The sequence below is a fragment of the Orcinus orca genome, chromosome 18 (assembly GCF_937001465.1).
Source record: "Orcinus orca chromosome 18, mOrcOrc1.1, whole genome shotgun sequence".
Classification (NCBI taxonomy): Eukaryota; Metazoa; Chordata; class Mammalia; order Artiodactyla; family Delphinidae; genus Orcinus; species Orcinus orca.
This window is the reverse complement of record NC_064576.1, coordinates 10,880,329-10,900,548: the sequence shown is the minus strand read 5'-3', so window position 1 is coordinate 10,900,548 and position 20,220 is coordinate 10,880,329. Positions and strand designations below refer to the sequence as shown.

General features: G+C 41.9%; 1 protein-coding gene across 9 annotated transcripts in view; it reads left to right on the top strand.

Annotated features, from left to right (window-relative positions):
- The window catches only part of CLYBL (citramalyl-CoA lyase), a 296,263-nt gene that overhangs the window by 27,078 nt on the left and 248,965 nt on the right, over positions 1 to 20,220 (top strand). For 8 of the 9 annotated variants that reach the window (XR_007473136.1, XR_007473137.1, XR_007473138.1 and 5 more), the window contains exon 1: positions 2,031 to 2,158. The exons of the other annotated variant lie outside the window; for it this stretch is intronic. Coding sequence is in view for 5 of the 8 variants with exons in the window: in XM_049701196.1 (XP_049557153.1) it covers positions 2,097 to 2,158 (62 nt within the window). In the remaining 3 variants the exon portion in view is untranslated. Of the gene's footprint in view, positions 1 to 2,030; positions 2,159 to 20,220 lie in introns of those variants that run through there. 9 annotated transcript variants of the gene reach the window in all.

Here is a 20,220-nt window from a genome sequence, read left to right as displayed (position 1 = left end):
GATATTGGATCATTTAGCAAATAAGTCATTGGAGGTTGTATTTTACCTAAAAAGCCATAAGGACCAGGGCATTTTTAGTAAGGATAACAACTCATATGTCAGTTCTCAGAATTATAATGAGGCTAGAGGAACATTCTCATCTTATATTTATTAAGTACCTACAGGTTACAAGTCATTGAGCCAGGTGCTGTGGGCACACAGCAATGACAAGATATACCGGGTCCCTGCTCTCAAAGAGCTCACATTCTATTCCTGTAGATGGCGTTTCTAGACCAGAGCACTAGCAGCCCTTCTATGAGTGGGATTGCCCAAACGTCCCTAGCTCTGCACCCTAAATGACAATAATGCACTCTGAAAGCCACTTGATTATGGGCAGTAGTTCCTTCCCACCTTGAGAACCACCAGGGGAAAGGCAACAATAAGAAAGTAAATTCCCAAATTGATAAACGTTGTGATGAGGGCTGTGACGGAAATGATCAGGTTGCTGTGCCAGTGAAATAGACCAGGGGGATGCTCTAGTTTGGGTTGTCAGCTCAGGCTCTTTGAGCAGGTGGTAGATAGGGTAAATGTCCAGGAGGATGCGACAGTATAGCCATAAGCGTTCTGGGGATAGGAAACAGCATGTGCAAAGGCCCTGAAGTGGGAGGGGGCTTATCGCACTAAAAAGACAACAAAAACCAAAAAAACCCACAGAAAGAAGATGGGTAGGGCTGAAATAAGGTTGAAGGGACAGGCAGGGGCCAGATAGAGTAAGGACTTCAGGGTCATGGTGAAGAACTGGGGTTTTATTCTAAATGCTTCTGTCAAAAGTTCATAAATAACAGAAGTAAACCCAATGAATCCCCAAAGTAGTAATTGGTAAAAGTTTATTGTGCCCACATCAAAAAGACATTCTGCAAACTGGGAGCACTCAAACAAAAACGTGGAATGAGGCTCAGGGATATATTGTTATAAAGCAGCTTATTTAGTGAGAAAGTAGTGACTGTTTATTCTTCACAGTGATTGGTTACAATACTAGAGTTTTCTTCAATATAGGGAATTTGTCAGTGGTTACCTTGGGAAATAGTTCAAGTTTTTGCTTATGATTTCCAGAGACATAAGCAAGAAATGACCTAGGTCAAGTTGTCTTGCAAAATAAGCTAAATTAGGCTTTGCTTGTATGATGAAACAGATTTTGTCTGCTCAGGGAATTTTCAAGGTTGTTCTTCATTTGTTTTTAATTTTTTTTGTTTGTTTTTGTTTTTCATTTTAACACTTCTCATTGGAAGTCACCAAAGATTTTTAAGAAAGGAATTGGTGTGATGATAATAATAATGAGAAGTAATTAACATTACTGAGCGTGTGTTCTGGGCCAGAAGAGGTTTTAAGCTCTCAGTATATTAACGCAACATATCCTTATAATAACCCTATGAGTACTATTTATATTCCCATCTTACAGGAGGAAACTTCAGCAGAGAGAGCTTAAGTCATTTGTCCAAAGTCACACAGCTGGTAAGCTGTTTTAATACCTTAGCATTCTCCTGACTGTGAAGCCCAAGTTTTGACAGACTGGCAGGAAGGAGTTGGAGTGAAGCGCTGTGTTCGCTGCCCCGTGTCTTCAACAAGCATTTCTCTGGCCCCAGAAAGCTGCCAGCAGCATCTATTCTGACCCTATTACAGTCATATATGTCCCATAATGGATTGACTGTTAACCGAGGCACGCACACGGTGAGACTCACAATCTTTGTTAGGTATAGTATTTAAACAAAAACAACAAAGAAATCCCTAGAAAATCTGGCCACGTCTGGCTGGGAAAATGCAAGGTCTCTCAAAACCCGCCCTAAAAACCCAGAAGCACGGGAAGGGTTGGATTCAGCCACCCCAAAATCCACCCATTCGGACTCTGCTTTGCCTGGCGTTACAGCCTGGAAGTTCTGACAGCCGGAGGGGGCAAGTGCGCAAGAGCAGGGGGGCGTGGCTTGCGGGGACGGGGCGGGGCGTGGAGACACGGGCTCTGGGCAGGACGTGCGCGGGACGCGGCGGCGTGGGGGCGTGGCGACAGGGGCGGGACGAACCGGAGACGGACATGGCGGGGGCGGGGCCCGCGCGCAGACAAGATGGCGCTGCGTCTGCTGAGGAGGGCGGCGCGCGGAGCGGCGGCAGCGGCGCTGCCGAGGCTGTGAGTGCAGGTCCCCAGTCCCCCGCTACCCGGTCAGGCTCACCGTGGGTCGGTACCCGGCTCAGCGCCGCGCAGGCGCGGCCTCCTCGCCCACTGGCGGGAAGTCCCGCCAGCCGGGAGCATCGTTTGCCTCACGCGCGCGCGGGCTCGACCTCTGCCAAGGTCGCCGACCCCCCGCTAGGGTCGCCCCACACTGTCAGTGCCTCCCTGTGGGAGGGCCCTTACTTGGGCCGGGAAAATGGGTACAAGCGTTGGATCTCTGAGACCCAGAAAACAAAACTAGCGTCCCCACACGTGGAAACCGTGAACGTATGCGTGTTTTATAAAAGGGGGCCTGGAGTCAGCCTCTCAGAGGATGCTGAGAGGCGGCTCGCCTCCACTGTTGTTGGGCACAGCGGTTCCTAAACTGTCCGGTCTCAGGATCCCTTTACAGGCTGAGAAATTATTGAGGACCCCGAAGGGCTTTTGCTTGTATCTGTTGATTTTAACGGTATGAGGAATTAAAAATTTTAAATATTCATTTAAAAATAACAAATCCATTCAAATTTAACGCAAATTGCATCTTTAATGAAAATAACTATTAAAAAAAAGTGGCATGGTTTTATATGTTTGAAAATCTCTTCAGTTTAATTAAGGACCATTGGAGTCTCATATCAGCTGCCTTGGAGGAAGTTTACCAAGAAATTTCAGGCTCATGCACAGTCTATTTGGAAAAGGGAAGACCTGGCAGATCCTCTCAAAGGGTCTCAGGGCACCCCGCCCCCGCCTCCAGGTGTCCTCAGATCACACTTTGAGAACCGCTGGTTGAGACTTGCTTGTTTGCCAACTACATGCACATACGGTATCTCATTCTGTTCGCCGATCACCATGTGAAGAAGCTGGATGAGTCATTCATAAAGACGAGGAAACTGAGGCTCGGAGAGGCTATGTGACTCTCAAAGCAGAGAATGGCAGAGTTGGGTTCAGAAACCAAGTCAGTGGCTCCTGGTCTGGAACTTTTTTATATCTGCTTGCTCCGTGCTTCCTGACTCACCGGTGTCCCATACCAGGACCCACCTGGTTTTATGCATCCCACCTTCCCATTTCCTACATCTGGGCCTGGTAATGTCTCTGGACACCGGAGCTCACCCCTGGAGCCAGAGGAGCCCCTGAAGGGGTGTATCCAGACCCTTCCAGAAAGTCCTTTCCTGGCCTGTGAAGGGGCCAGCTTCTGTGGCCTGTTCAATGGGTCAAATGACCACACCCAGTCACCTACTTCTAAGGCTCTTGGGGCTCAGCTCGCAATGCTCATCATCTCCCTTAGCACATTGGCTCATTCTCAGCACACCTACACACCCCACCAAGGCCATGGCAGCAGGCTTTCATGCAGGGCCCTTCCCAGAGCCTACACCCCAAGTTAAATCCTTTGGGTCCTGGCACCTTCAGAACACATGGGGATGGGAAAAGTAAATGTGCCCAAGGTCAACTTAGAAAAGTTTGCCTAGACATGCCTTAATTTCTGTCCCAGTTGTGTTGCACTTCAGCTTCAGGCCAGTGGACTGGCTTCTGTTGGCTTTTTTCTTCTGTTTTTAGAGTATCAGCAACATTGCTTGTTAGGCAGGTGCTGAAACCTCTTCCCGACCCTCCAACATTTGCCTCTCTTGCTGTCCCTGATACTTCCCCGCCTATCCTGTCTCCAGCCTTGCAGCTCTCCATTGCCACTTCTCAGTTTATATAAATACCCTGTCCTCAAGTTGGGGGAACATAACTGCCTACAGGTAGGTGTGCTATTGCTAGGGATGTCTTTTAAATCCTCAAAGAAATATGTGTGAATAGTAACCCATGCATATATACACATCTAGAAATATTTCTGATGTAACCATCTGTATCTATATATATTAAGCTAAACATGAGTTCATACTGTCTCCAATTCTAATCCATTATCACATGAATCGTTCTAGCCTCTTCACCTTGCTTGTTTGTAAATTTTCACTCCCCCAGTGAGAAACCTGGCTCCCACCATGCGCCATACAGTTACTCAGTTATTCAGTTTCAGCATACACATGTAGCAGTATCTGACTTGTTAGACCATACTCCATGGGAAAAAAGCTTTATCAACTAGAGTGCAGTGCTTAGTGTAGTTCCTTTCCCTTTAGTCTTGTAGGTCCCACTCATTTCCACAGTTACTTAGCTTAGCACCTTTTTCTTCCATCCGCCTCAGTGAAGTTGTTTCATATATTCATCATACAGTAAGATTCTCTTTTCCCTTTTCTTGTCTAGTTGCACTAGCTAGTGGTTTTAGTAGCATGTTAAATAGGAGTGATGAGAGGGGGCATTCTTGCCTTGTTCCCAATCTTAGGGAAAGCATCCAGTTTCCACTGTTAAGTCTGATGTTAGTTGTAGGTGTTTTGTAGAACATTTTTATTCCCTATTTACTGAGGTTTTTTTTTTGTTTGTTTGTTTTTAACATGAATCAGTGTTGAATTTTGTCAGGTTCTTTTTCTGTAATCAATTGATATCATATGATTTTTCTTCTTTAGCCTGTTGATGTGGCGGATACATTCATTGATTTCTGAATATTGGACCAGCCTTGTATACCTGGCATAAATCCCGCTTAGTCATGGCATATAATTCTTTTTATACATTGTTGGATTTGATTTGCAAATATTTTTTGAGGGTTTTACATCTGTATTCATGAGCGACATTGGTCTGCACTTTTCCTTTCTTGTAATGTGTTTATTTGGTATTGGTTTCTATATGTCTCATGTCTTTTTTGTTCCTCTGTTCCTTTTCTACTGCTTTCTTTTGCATTAAGTGAATATTTTCTTATGTAATACTTTTTAGTTCTTTAATGATTTTTTCCACTATTTTTTTTAGTGGTTGCTCTAAGGCTTACCATATGCATCTTTTAAAAAAAATTGTGGTAAAATATGTATAACATAAACTTTGCCATCTTAACCATTTTGACTGTACAGTTTAGTGGTATTATCATATTCACTATCCCCCTGATTTTTTCGTCGCTCCAAACAGAAACTCTGTACCCATTAAGCAATAACTCCTCCTTCCTAGCACCTGGTATTCTCTACTCTACTTTTGGTGTCTCTGAATTTGCCTATTTTATGTATTTCATAGAAGTGGAATCATGCAATGTTTGTCCTTTTGTTTCTGGCTTATTTCACTTAGCATAATGTTTTCAAGAGTTTTCCATGGTGTAGCATGTATTAGAACTCCATTCCTTCCTATGGCTGGGTGTTTCATTGTATGTATAACCTGTTACCATATACATCTTAACTTATCAGAATCTACTTTTGATATATACTAAATTCCAGAAGATGGAGAAATGTTGTATCTATATAGTTCTATTCCCTTTTCTTCCTTTTTATATTATTGTTATACATATTATATTTATATATGTTACAAATCCAGTGATACTTTGTCGTAGTTATCATTTTTTTAACATTTTTATTGGAGTATAATTGCTTTACATTTTTGTGTTAGTTTCTGCTGTATAACAGAAACAGCTAAAGTGAATCAGCTACATGTATATATATATACCCATATCCCCTCTCTCTTGTGTCTCCCTCCCAGCCTCCCCCCACCCCTCTAGGTGGTCACAAAGCACCGAGCTGGTCTCCCTGTGCTATGTGGCTGCTTCCCACTAGCTGTCTGTTTTACATTTGGTAGTGTATATATGTCAGTGCTACTCTCTCACTTCAGAACCTTTTTTTTTTTTAGATTCCATATATGTGTTAGCATCTGGTATTTGTTTTTCTCTTTCTGACTTACTTCACTCTGTATGACAGACTCTAGGTCCATCCCCCTTACTACAAGTAACTCAATTTCGTTCCTTTTATGGCTGAGTAATATTCCGTTGTATATATGTGCCACATCTTCTTTATCCATTTATCTGTCGACAGACACTTAGGTTGCATCCATGTCCTGGCTACTGTAAATAGTGCTGCAATGAACATTGTGGTACATGACTTTTTTTTTTTACATCTTTATTGGAGTATAATTGCTTTACAGTGGTGTGTTAGTTTCTGCTTTATAGCAAAGTGAATCAGTTATACATATACGTATGTTCCCATATCTCTTGTGTCTCCCTCCCTCCCACCCTCCCTATCCCACCCCTCTAGGTAGTCGCAAAGCACCGAGTTGATCTCCCTGTGCTATGTGGCTGCTTCCCACTAGCTATCTGTTTTACATTTGGTAGTGTATATATGTCCATGACACTCTCTCACTTTGTCACAGCTTACCCTTCCCCCTCCCCATATTCTCAAGTCCATTTTCTAGTAGGTCTGTGTCTTTATTCCTGTCGTACCCCTAGGTTCTTCATGACATTTTTTCCCCTTAGATTCCATATATATGTGTTAGCATACAGTATTTGTCTTTCTCTTTCTGACTTACTTCACTCTGTATGACAGAATCTAGGTCCATCCACCTCACTACAAATAACTCAATTTTGTTTCTTTATATGGCTAAGTAATATTCCATTGTATATATGTGCCACATCTTCCTTTATCCATTCATCCGATGATGGACACTTAGGTTGTTTCCATCTCCTGGCTATTGTAAATAGAGCTGCAATGAACATTTTTGGTACACGACTCTTTTTGAATTATGGTTTTCTCAGGGTATATGCCTAGTAGTGGAATTGCTGGGTCATATGGTAGTTCTATTTTTAGTTTTTTAAGGAACCTCCATACTGTTCTCCGTAGTGGCTGTATCAGTTTACATTCCCACCAACAGTGCAAGAGGGTTCCCTTTTCTCTACACCCTCTCCGGCATTTATTGTCAGTAGATTTTTTGATGATGGCCATTCTGACTGGTGTGAGGTGATACCTCATTGTAGTTTTGATTTGCATTTCTCTAATGATTAGTGATGTTGAGCATTCTTTCATGGGTTTGTTGGCAATCTGTATATCTTTGGAGAAATGTCTATTTAGGTCTTCTGCCCATTTTTGGATTGGGTTGTTTGTTTTTTTGATATTAAGCTGCATGAGCTGCTTGTAAATTTTGGAGATTAATCCTTTGTCAGTTGCTTCATTTGCAAATATTTTCTCGCATTCTGAGGGTTGTCTTTTTGTCTTTTTTACGGTTTCCTTTGCTGTACAAAAGCTTTTAAGTTTCATTAGATCCCATTTGTTTATTTTTGTTTTTATTTCCCTTTCTCTAGGAGGTGGGTCAAGAAGGATCTTGCTGTGATTTATGTCACAGAGTGTTCTGCCTATGTTTTCCTCTAAGAGTTTTATAGTGTCTTACATTTAGGTCTTTAATCCATTTTGAGTTTATTTTTGTGTATGGTGTTAGGGAGTGTTCTAATTTCATTCTTTTACATGTAGCTGTCCAGTTTTCCCAGCACCACTTATTGAAGAGGCTTTTCTCCATTGTATACTCTTGCCTCCTTTATCAAAGATAGGTGACTGTATGTGCATGGGTTTATCTCTGGGCTTTCTGTCCTGTTCCATTGATCTATATTTCTGTTTTTGTGCCAGTACCATACTGTCTTGATTACTGAAGCTTTGTAGTATAGCCTAAAGTCAGGGAGCCTGATTCCTCCAGCTCTGTTTTTCTTTCTCAAGATTGCTTTGGCTTGTAGTTATCACTTATAATTTTATGTCTTTTAAAGAAACTAGGAGAAGGAGATGCAAATACACACACACACACACACACACAAACACACACTTACTTTATAGTATTTGTTATAGCAACCATCTTATTTACTGTTCCTGGTTCTTTTCAAATGTTCCTGTGGATTTGAGTTGCCATCTGGTGCCGTTTCTTTAACCCAGTACATCTTTGCTCCTACCCACCTCCTTTGTGCTGTTATTGGCAAATATATTACGTTTCTAAATGTTATAGGCCTAACAATACAATTATATAATTTTTTTATATAGTTGCTTTTAAAATTAGACAAGAGGAGAAAGGCACAGAAGTATGCATTTAAACAGTGTTTTATAATTACACAGTTACCTTTACCATTGCTCTTTGTGTATGTGTATGAATTTGAATTATTGTTTGGGATTAATTTCAGCCTGAAGAACTTCCATTAGTATTTCTTATAAGGTGCGTCTGCCATCAACTGCCCTACACATGTGCATAGACTTTTAGATTCCCAGGAATATGTTAGAGCTTTTCAAACTCTATGGCTATCTCATTCTCCAGCGTTTCTGTTTAAGCTTCTTTTTAGCCTGTTGTTTACCCCAACTGTTATCTACTATCTCAGGTAGCTGTGATGTTAAATAATTGCTTCTGCTGGTTTTTGAAAAATGACTTCGGGGAAAATGCTGTTACCACTGTTCAACTCTGAGTCAGGTCAGTGGGGTCTTCCAGGGAACCACCAGACAGGTCAAGTAGTGACAGTCTTCTGGGAGTGGAGCTTTGAAAGAGCTCCAGTCCTGCCCTGCCCCCTCCAGTGTCTGCCAGGCTGCTGGTTTTCACTGTAGTTTTAGCTGTTGGTTTTCAAGGCTACCACCAAACTGGGGAAAGGGGTGTTGACCCAAAACAAATAGACTGCCAGATAGTTCTCTAGCAGAAATGGGTTTATTTGGGATCAGCAGAGAATTGCAATTCAGGGTCAGCAACCATGGCAATACATGTTCAACTTCCTGCATGACAAGGGAAGGAGAATGCTTTTATAGAGAAGGAAAGAAAGTTGGGAGGACCGTAGTAAGCAAAGAGTCCATGGCTTTTCATTTATTGAGTCCTTGGCAGGAAAGAAGAGCAGTCTTCTTCTTCCTCTTGGGCTCTGCAGTGGTGCCAGGTCATGAGAGTTCCCCCTTCTAGTTTCCCAACTCTATGTAATCAAGGTTTTTGTTTAATTAATTTTTCATATTTCCACCTTTTGATCAAGATTTTTCTCTGAAAGCATTGCTGATCAAGTCAGGTTTTCTCGTTTCAGCAGCTTTTTGTGCTGCAGTGTCTGGAAGGACCTTTCCTACGTATAGTGTTTCATGTTGTAGGGAAAGTGCACAGATTGGGAACCTATTAAGGTCACATTCCAGTAACAAGGAGGGGCTGGAGGGGGAACTCTCAGGCACTTTTTATCTGAAGTCTATGCGTTAACAAGGTCATAGACATTGGAGATCATCTGAAGTGTTACGTCATCAAAGGTTTGGCAACAAACTTTCAAAAGGCCTGGTACAGATTTCTTGGGAAAGCTGTCTGATCAGTTAGCATCTGCTTCAATTCTGGGAAATCTTTACTTTCAGGTCACCAGGTGACATTCGGTTCCAGTCAGAATTAGGTGCTTTCTTGAGGTGTGTCACATGAATACAGGAGTCTGTTTCTTGGGGTTTGGTGGCACAAGGGTTGGTTAACAGTATTTGATAGGGGTCTTTCCAGTGAGATTGAAGAGAGTTCTTCTGGAGGTGTCTTTTCCAATAGATGAAATTTCCAGATTGCAATGTGTGATGCTTAAGGTCTTCATTTCCTGAGGGCACACTGTGAAAAGATTGCTCTACCAAAACATGGTTACTTTTTTTTTTTTTTTGTGGTACGCGGGCCTCTCACTGCTGTGGCCTCTCCCGTTGCGGAGCGCAGGCTCCAGACGCACAGCCTCAGGGGCCATGGCTCACGGGCCCAGCCGCTCCGCGACATGTGGGATCTTCCCGGACCGGGGCACGAACCCTTGTCCCCTGCATCGGCAGGCAAACTCTCAACCACTGCGCCACCAGGGAATCCCAAACATGGTTACTTTTAATAGCACCAATTAGCCTTTGCAGTATTGAATTGTCTCTCGTTTTACCAGTTGTGCGTCAAAAGAAGCAGGAGCCAAGTGTATTGGGCATCCTGTGACTATTTCAAAGGGTGAGAGTTTATGAGTTCCAAAAGGGATGGATCTGAGTTTTAGAAGGACCAATGGCAATGCTTTTGGCCAAAGTATTTGGAGGGTCTCTACAAATTTTGCCAATTGAGTCTTAATAATGCTGTTAGTCTGTTTAACTAAACTAGAGGATTGAGGGTCGCAAGTACAGTGAAAGTGTTATAAAACCAGACAAGCAGCACATACTTGTGTAAGTGCCTGGCCAGTAAAAATGGATTCCTTAATCACTATGAAGTTTGAGAGGAGTTCCCTGTCTGCAAGGGAAAGCTTCAGTCCAGTGTGTAAACATACAGGTCATGACTAAAACATAGGTCATGACATATTCCACTAGATGGAATAAATAGTATAAAATTCATTTGCCAGACTTCAGATGGTTCATTAAACAGCTTAAAACGTCTGGGAGCAATACTAACAGCGTCCCTGGATTGTACTTTGGACAATGGGACAAGTGAGGTAGGCACTTTTTGTGGCCTTCTTAATGTTTCCCCACTAATATTGATTCATGAAGGCTGTCGTTTTGTCAGTAGACCAATGGTTTAATGAATGTATGGTGGTGAAGAGTGGGAATTTTAGTGTCTCTGGTAGGACTGGGTTGTTGTTTGGTCCAAACCTGAGCTTTCTCTTTTTATCAAAACAACAATTATGGAATTTCCAATTTTGTTTTTCCTTTTCTGAGGCCAATTGTTGGGCTTCTCTAGCCAGTTTTTCTAAATTATCATCTGGTGAAATATCCCTTTGGATCATGACAGAAGTTTGGATGCTGGTGGTCCTTTTAAAGGCAGCATTCCTTGCAGAATTATCAGCAAAGTGATTTACCCTAGCTTCCAGAGAATCAAGCTTAGAATGTCCCAGAACCTTAATAATAGCTAAAGCATGTGGTAAGAGTATTGTATTCAATAATTCTTGAACATAGGGGCCATTTAAATTTTTACTTCCAATGGAAATAAGCCACGTTGCTTCCACAACATTCCAAAATCACGAGTTACTCCAAAAAGCGTATCTACTATCAATTTAAATATTGGCAGTTTTATCCTTGGCTAAATCACAAGCACGTGTAAGAGAGTATAAGTCAGCCTGTTGGGCCAAAGTAGCCGTAAAGATGCTACCTCAACAACATCAAAAGGAGTAGTAATGGCATACCCAGCACAATATTTGCCATCATCACCTTTAAGAAAAAGAACCATCAGTGAACCATGAGAAGTCAGTGTTACCCAATGAAATTTCCTGTAGATCATCGCGAGGAGTCAGGAGGTGGTCCGTCAGAGTTAAGCAGGGGTGAGGAACTCTTTCCGTGGCGGAGGGGAGAAGAGTAGTTGAGTTAAGGTTATTACAGTGTAAAAGAGTTATGTGAGGGGCAGGTAATGAGAGGACTTCAGAGGAGGTGAGATGTCTGACTGAGAAATGTTGAGTATGGTGGGAATTCAGGAGAGCTTCTACTGCATGAGGTACAAAAATGGTTAAAGGGGATCCCATAACAATTTTCTTGGTGGTCTTAAGCAAGAGGGCAGTGGCTGTAATGGTTCTAAGGCAAGGGGAGTATCCCTGTGCCACAGGGTCCAGTTGCTGGCTATTATACTTTGTGTCAATGGTGGTCCCCATGTTTCTGGGTGAGTGCACCAAGGGTGTTCCCTTCCTTTTCATATACAAACAAAGAAAAGGGGAATCTATAATGGATGTGCCCAAGGGCAGGTGGGTTCATCATACTCTCCTTTAAGGCCTTGAAGTCTGTGTCATTTAGTTCATCCCATAAAAATGGGTCAGGGTTGTTATTGTTTAGTAAAACATATAGAGGTTTGGCCATAAGAGAGAAATTTGGAATCCCAATTTCGGCAGTAACTAACTAGCCTGAGAAACCCTCACAGTTGGCACTTAGTTTTGGGTTTGGGGAAACTTAAGATACCATAAAGTCTATCTGGATCTAGGTTTAACCCTTGTTCTGATATCAGATGCTCTAAACATCGAAACTGGGTTTGGGCAAACTGCAGTTTGACAGTAGTCATCAAAGTGACCTACCAGGTGAATTAAATGACCCTTTGACATCTTTTATTTGTTCCATTTCTGACGGTACTAGAGCAGTTTCTGGAAACACTGATTGTTTGTCCCCATTGAATCAGCTACCACTTCCCTTATGGGCAAAATCTCCAACTGATGTTGGCAAAATTCACAGTGTACCTCCCATCAGAATTCAAATAGACCCCTCAAAATCTCTTCCAGAAAGGTTGGTTAGAGGTCCAGAGTTGCCTAAAGCACTTAAATTTTTAACAGTCTCTTTTTCAGTGTCTTAGCTTTTTACAATAACAGCAGAAAACAGGAGGGTTTTCATTTTCTCTGGGAGCCTTCATTTGCTAGAGCTGAAGATTAAGAATTTTGGTGGTCTTCCCTGGAGGTTACCCATCTAGAGTAGGAAAGATCTGTTTTGCCAGATTAACTAAGTCTGGAATGGACACAGTTTCCCATTCTAACCTGGTCCTTTTTACTTAAAGGGAAAGGTCCCAGTTCAGCCCGTTAATAAACATGGAGTTAAAAGCTACCTGGGTGGAATCAACCTCTGAAGGAAGACCAGAATTTTCTTTAAAAACAATCTGAAGTTGATTTTAATAATCATGAACAGGTTCTCAGATTTTTGTGTGCAAGCCTGAATTTTGTTCCAATGAACAGGCTTTGGAAAAGCCCTAGGGATTGCTTGATGAAGTCATCTCGTGATTGCCTGAGCCTGATTGTATAAGAAGTTAGTGGGCTGGTCTCCCAGTTGTAATTCTAGAGACCTTTCAGGACTTTTCCAGTTAGTGGTTTTCATCCAAAGCTGAGCCTGGCCTTTATCAACAAGCATATGAACCAGCCAATATAAGTCAGGAAAAAACAGGTTGATAAGTTTGAATGACTATATTAAATTCTTCAGCAAACCTGTGAGGCTCTTTGGTTACTTTAGGAGAATCTTTGACGATGGCTCGCAGTTCACCTTTAGCCCAGGGAGAATAAGAAATTAAGGATTTATTCTCTGGACCCTCAGAAGACTTAATTTTAAAAGGATAGGTTCTGACAAGTTCAGAGGAAAAGGGAGTGGGGAGAGTTTCAGAGAAAAGGGGAAGTTTGGCAAGAGAATTAGTATGGGAGGATTGAGGGTATAGAGGAGGCGTAGGTGGTGTAGAAGAGAAGGAGGAAGATGGCATCGGAGGTGGAGTCTGAGACAAAGAAGCCCAGGAAGAAGAGCCTGAGACTTCAGCAGCCATTTTATCTTTCTTTAACCTTTGCCTCAATTAGTCTTAAAACCTTATTTTACAGAGAAGCAATTTTAGATTCCTGATATCATTGGAAAGCCTCAAAATACCAATCAAAATAAGCATTCCACTCAGTTCTGGAAAACTTTGAACTATTGTAGTCCAATTTGGTTTTAAGGAAATTAAGTTTGAAGATTTCAAAACTTCCTCATAATGGCTACTGATATTCTAAATTGCCTTTGATCAGGTTGGTAATGTTTTTTCCATAAATGTTTTTGCCTGGAGTTTTCATTGTGGAAAGAATTTTAAACTACAAATTCAATTTCTTTAATAGATAAAAGGCTACTCAGGTTATCTAATTCTTCTTGAGTGAGCACTGGTAGTTTGTGTCTTTCAAAGAGTTTGTCCAGGGCTTCCCTGGTGACGCAGTGGTTGAGAGTCCGCCTGCCGATGCAGGGAACATGGGTTCGTGCCCCGGTCCGGGAAGATCGCACATGCCGCGGAGCGGCTAGGCCTGTGAACCATGGCTGCTGAGCCTGCGCGTCCGGAGCCTGTGCTCGGCAACAGGAGAGGCCACAACAGTGAGAGGCCCGCGTACCGCAAAAAAAACCCAAAAAAACAAAAAAAGAGTTTGTCCATTTCATCTAAGTGGTCAAATTCATGGGCATAGAGTTGATTGTCCCTTATCCTTTTTCTTAGAGCTTTATAGAGGTATAATTTACACACCATAAAATTCATCCTTTGTGTTAATTAAATAATCATTAGTAAATTTGTAGAGTTGTGCAACCCATCACCACGATCCAGTTTTATATCACCCCCAAATTTCTGCCATCCCCCAAATTCTCTCGAGCCCATTTGCAATTAACCCTCACTCCCACCTCCTGCCCTATCATCCTTTTAATGTTCATATTGTCAGTAGTGACTTGCTCTCTTTCCTTGGTATTTGTAATTCTTTTGTCTCTCCTTTTTACTTGGTCAGTCTGGCTAGAGTTTTATCAGTTTATTGATCTTCTTGAACTATCTTTTGGCTTTATAGATTTTTCCTATTTTTTCTGTTTTCTATTTCATTGATTTCTGTTCTTATCTTTATTATTTCCTGTCTTCAACTTACTTTGGGTTTAATTTGACCTTTTAATGCCATCCAAATGGAGGATGGAAATGGGAGAAGAAGGGTGCAGAGGGGAGAAATTGTAGGGCAGAGAAGAATGAAAGCAGTGAGAGAGAAAGGGAAGAAATCTTTATAGAAAGAATGCTAAAGAGGAGTCAGGGGTTAAAAAGAACTGAGAAATTTTAGAATGATCATGTTGAAAAGAACTCAGAATAAGAATATGTGTACTTTGTCACTTGAATTGGTATTAAAAGGTCAGTGTGAAGTGTTAGGTATTTTAAAATGTTTGTTGACATCTTTAGAAATAGACTTGAGTTGCGCAAATGCATGGTGAGAAGCTAAATGGGATGCTGTAAACAAAAATGATGTTTTTGGTTATGAGGCAGAAAGTAACTTTAAGTAGTCTGGGGAGGTAGGGGGACCAACTGTCTCAACTTGCCCAGGACTGTCCTGGTTTTAGCACTGAAGGTCCCACATTCCTGGAAGCCCCTCTGTTCCAGGCAAGCCAGGATGGTTGTTTGCCCTAGAGATAGAGAAATGAAGGGCTGAAGAATGGAGTAAAGATGATCTAAGATGGTAGACCAGAAATTCAGGAATTGGAGCTAGAGCCTTCTAGAATGGCTTCCTAAAAGAATGGGATGGGAGAGAGTATTCAGAATGCTTTCACGGAGAAAGAAAGGCCTCTGCTAGGAGCAGGCTGAAGAGAAGAGAAAGACAGAGGAGACTCTGAGGAAATAGGAAATACCATAAAGCGGTATAGACCAGGAGTAGCCTGGAGGCAGGGGACATGCCTGTGGGCTGGACGGAGGAGTTGGTGGGAAATGAGGTAAAACTAGAGCTAAAACTAGTGGGCAGTAGCCAAGCTGGTGAGCAAGAACTATAAGTGGTAGCTAGGCCTGAACTGGAAGATGCAAATGCATGTGGGTGGTGCCTCCTGGAGAAGATGTAGCTGTGGGGAAATTCGCAGCAAGGGGCCGTGTGCCAGCAAGGCTGTGCCAAGCCTGTGGAACAGCATAAGGTTCGCTTGTGGATCCATACCAGCTGTGGAGGGCTTCTACTCCCATTGTGCCATTGCTCTGTTAGAGAGTTTCGCTATGCACTAGAACCATCTGTGTGGTCACAGGCTGGGAGGAAGGACATTGGGTAGCCCCAGGGAGAGACCGAGGGTGGGGAGGAAAGGCTGGGACCCAAAGATGAACTGAAAAACCTTTACCTCCTGCTCCCCGGGGCCCATGGATCCAGAAGGGAGTTGAGGACAGTTTCATCACATGTGCTTTTCTCTGTTCTACTCTGAATGACTGTAGCCACCGAAGTCTCTGTCCTCTCAGGGAACTCTCCTGAGTGCCCCTGCTCTGCAGAATGTTTGAGTGGCATAAGCACTTCATTCTTCTAGAAATACTCAATAGTGGTGCGTTGAGGATGGAGTATTCTCTGAAATTACATTTGAGGTTAAAAGGTGACACATATGCTTGGTTGTAGTTAAGGCTGGTGGAGGACATCATATGTGGTCAATGAGGTAGCATCCAGAGTGGCTGACACCACTCAGCATTGGCACTTCCCTGAAGTGGTTATTTTCTCCAGTGATGGCTTTGCAACAGCCAAGTTTTGATTGATGTAATTTCTGAAAACAGCCTTTGGTCACAGTTTTCTTAACTAAATGTTACAGTGGCCGCTCTGTAGGAGCTGCCATTTTATGCATGACTCCCTGTGGGGAAGTCTGCAGGTGCATGTGGCTAAGATTTTAGGAAGACAGGGAGAAGAAAGCTGGGCTCCTTGGGGAGTGGTTATTGGTGGGTTTGATGAATATTCGTAAGATTGGAAGAGTTGTTAATTGTAAAAAACAATATGCTTTCTTGCCTCTGAGTGCAACTGGGTTGTGTTCTGTTGTTACATGTTTCTTATTTATTCCCCTATGCATTGCTCATGATCTTGACAGGTTAAGTTTAGAACTTTATTAATCAATAAAGAAAATTTCAAGGAAATAGTATTTGTGTTTTCCTATAGGTCACTTGGGTATGAATTTAAAGCAATTATAATTCATAAAGGTTTAATTTATTTCATGTTGTTACTTGAATATACTTTTCAGTTAAATAACTCATTTGAATGATGTAGACAATCAGTGGGCCCCAGAATTGAGATTCCTTCCTTCCTTCTTCTTTCCTTCCTTCCTTCTTCTTTCCTTCCTTCCTTCTTTCCCTCCTTTGTCTCATTTTCTCCTTCCTTCCTCCCTCCCTTCCTTCCTTTTCCAACTATAAGCCAGACCTAAGATGGCTTTTTATTTAGTTGCTTTGATTTTATGTTTTGGTTAAATTTTAGGATGTTAACCTAATCTCTGAGCATTGATGTTCTGATGTTCACTATTGTTCCTCAGCTATCACATATATATTTGTTTGTATATAACCACAGTTGTTTATTGGGTTTATTTCCAAGTTATTTTTTTTTTCCCTTGGGAAATGCAGCGATAACTGTCCCTGTATCCAGATCTCTGTGGCTACCCTTACTTAAGTCCTTGGAGGTAATTTTCTGTATGTGAACTTGCTGGGTCAAAGAGTACGGACATTTTAAGCCTTTTGATACTTGTTGTCAAATTGCCCTCCAGAAATGGTGATAGATACCTGGATGGCAGTATACCTTTTAGAGGCTTACTTACCTATTTTCCTTGGCGTCGGCAGGCCCATGCACAGTAAAATAAGCACAGACTGTCTTATCTTGCTGGTCACACAGCTGGCGGTGCCAGGCCTAGAAAGAACCCCATCTCCTGGCTGTCAGCCACTAGCAGCTTTTCACTCTGTGGCCTCAGCTGTCATACGGACCCAGCCTACAGGTGTTTTCTGTAAACAGCCATGTAATTTTACTTATATAAGTTCTCTTCAAAACTATGCCACATGTAATATCTTCCTCCTAGGCTATGAGATTGACAAAAGTGCCTGATCATAATAAAGGAATCAAAGCCAATTTCCATGAGAAAGTAAGGATTCCATTTTAATAGTATGCTTGGTGTGGGCAAGTCTGTCTGAACTGTTTCCTCATGCTGTATTCTTTCTTTTTTTCAATATTTATTTATTTGGTTGCGTGGGGTCTTAGTTGTGGCAGATGGGCTCCTTATTTGTGGTTCTCGGGCTTCTTAATTGTGGCATGTGAACTCTTAGTTGTGGCGTGCATGTGGGATCTAGTTCCCTGACCAGGGATCAAACCTAGGCCCCTTGCATTGGGAGCGTGGAGTCTTATCCACTGCGCCACCAGGGAAGTCCCCCATGCTGTATTCTGACTGAGAAGGCAGAGTGACCAAAGTGCTATGTAAGTATTTGCAGGACACTTTTCAAATAGTAATACTCAGAACCCCAGAATACTGAAAAAATTTAAAGACAGCACTTTGTACTTTATTGTCCTCCTTGCCACCCCCAGTAAAATTAGGGTTACAATTTAGTGGTAGACTGTGTTTGCCTTTGAGCTGAAAGTTCTACACTGCTAAAAAATTGTATATTGGGACTTCCCTGATGGTGCATGGTTAAGAATCTGCCTGGCAATGCAGGGGACAGAGATTCAAGCCCTGGTCTGGGAAGATCCCACATGCCGCGGAGCACCTAAGCCCATGTGCCACAACTACTGAAGCCCGCGCACCTAGAGCCCATGCTCCGCAGCAAGAGAAGCCACCGCAGTGAGAAGCCTGTGCACTGCAACGAAGAGTATCCCCCGCTCGACGCAACTAGAGAAAGCCTGCGCACAGCAACCAAGACCCAACGCAGCCAAAGATAAATGAATAAAATAAATAAATTTTTTAATTGTATATTTAAAAAATATGAACCTTTTTAAAATTTATATGGTCATTTAAAAACATCGTTGCATGCATATGTATACGTTGTACCACTTTACAAGTAGTGTAGGCTTATTTTAAAGCACTTACACTTGACTTGTCTTCTTACTTAATCTCACAGTATTCTTTGTGAGAAGGATGCTATACCCACTTTACTTTTTGGCTAAATACCAAGATTTAGCGGGGGGAAAGGAATCCGTGCCACATTAAAAGGATCATACACCATGATCAAGTGGGGTTTATCCCAAGAACGCAAGGATTCTTCAATATACGCAAACCAATGTGATACACCATATTAACAAATTGAAGGAGAAAAACCATATGATCATCTCAATATATGCAGAAAAAGATTTCAGCAAAATTCAACACCCATTTATTATAAAAACCGTACAGAAAGTAGGCATAGAGGGAACTTACCTCAACATAATAAAGGCCATATAGGACAAACCCACAGCCAACATCATTCTCAATGGTGCAAAACTGGAACCATTTCCACTAAGATCAGGAGCAAGACAAGGTTGCCCACTCTCACCACTGTTATTCAACATAGTTTTGGAAGTTTTAGCCACAGCAGTCAGAGAAGAAAAAGACATAAAAGGAATCCAAATTGGAAAAGAAGTAAAGCTGTCACTGTTTGCAGATGACATGATACTCTACATAGAGAATCCTAAAGATGCCACCAGAAAACTACTAGAGCTAATCAATGAATTTGGTAAAGTAGCAGGATACAGAATTAATGCACAGAAATCTCTTGCATTCCTATACACTAATGATGAAAAATCTGAAAGAGAAATTAAGGAAACACTCCCATTTACCATTGCAACAAAAAGAATAAAATACCTAGGAATAAACCTACCTAGGGAGACAAAAGATCTGTATGCAGAAAACTATAAGACACTAATGAAAGAAATTAAAGATGATACAAAGAGATGGAGAGATATACCATGTTCTTGGACTGGAAGAATCAACATTGTGAAAATAACTATACTACCCAAAGCAATCTACAGATTCAGTGCAATCCCTATCAAACTACCAATGGCATTTTTCACAGAACTAGAACAGAAAATTTCACAATTTGTATGGAAACACAAAAGACCCCAAATAGCCAAAGCAATCTTGAGAAAGAAAAACGGAGTTGGAGGAATCAGGCTTCCAGACTTCAGACTATACTAACAAAGCTACAGTCATCAAGACAGTATGGTACTGGCACAAAAACAGAAATATAGATCAATGGAACAGGATATAAAGCCCAGAGATAAACCCACGCACATATGGTCACCTTATTTTTGATAAAGGAGGCAAGAATATACAATGGAGAAAAGACAGCCTTTTCAATAAGTGGTGCTGGGAAAACTGGACAGCTACATGTAAAAGAATGAAATTAGAACACTCCCTAACACCATACACAAAAATAAACTCAAAATGGATTAAAGACCTAAATGTAAGACACTGTAAAACTCTTAGAGGAGGGACATCCCTGGTGGCACAGTGGTTAAGAATCTGCCTGCCAATGCAGGGATGCGGGTTCGAGCCCTGGTCCGGGAAGATCCCACATGCCACGGAGCAGCTAAGCCCGTGCGCCACAACTGCTGAGCCTATGCTCTAGAGCCCATGAGCCACAACTACTGAGCCCGTGTGCCACAACTACTGAAGCCTGTGTGCCTGGAGCCCATGCTCCGCAACAAGCGAAGCCACCGCAGTGAGAAGCCTGCTCACCACAACGAAGAGTAGCCCCCGCTCGCCGCAACTAGAGGAAGCCCATGTGCAGCAAAAAAGACCCAACACAGCCAAATAAATAAATAAATAAAATTTTAAAAAACACCCTTAGAGGAAAACATAGGCAGAACACTCTGTGACACATCACAGCAGATCCTTTTTGACCCACCTCCTAGAGAAATGTAAATAAAAACAAAAATAAACAAATGGGACCTAATGAAACTTAAAATCTTTTGCACAGCAAAGGAAACCATAAACAAGACCAAAAGACAACCCTCAGAATGCGAGAAAATATTTGCAAATGAAGCAGCTGACAAAGGATTAATCTCCAAAATTTACAAGCAGCTCATGCAGCTCAATATCAAAAAAACAAACAACCCAATCCAAAAATGGGCAGAAGAC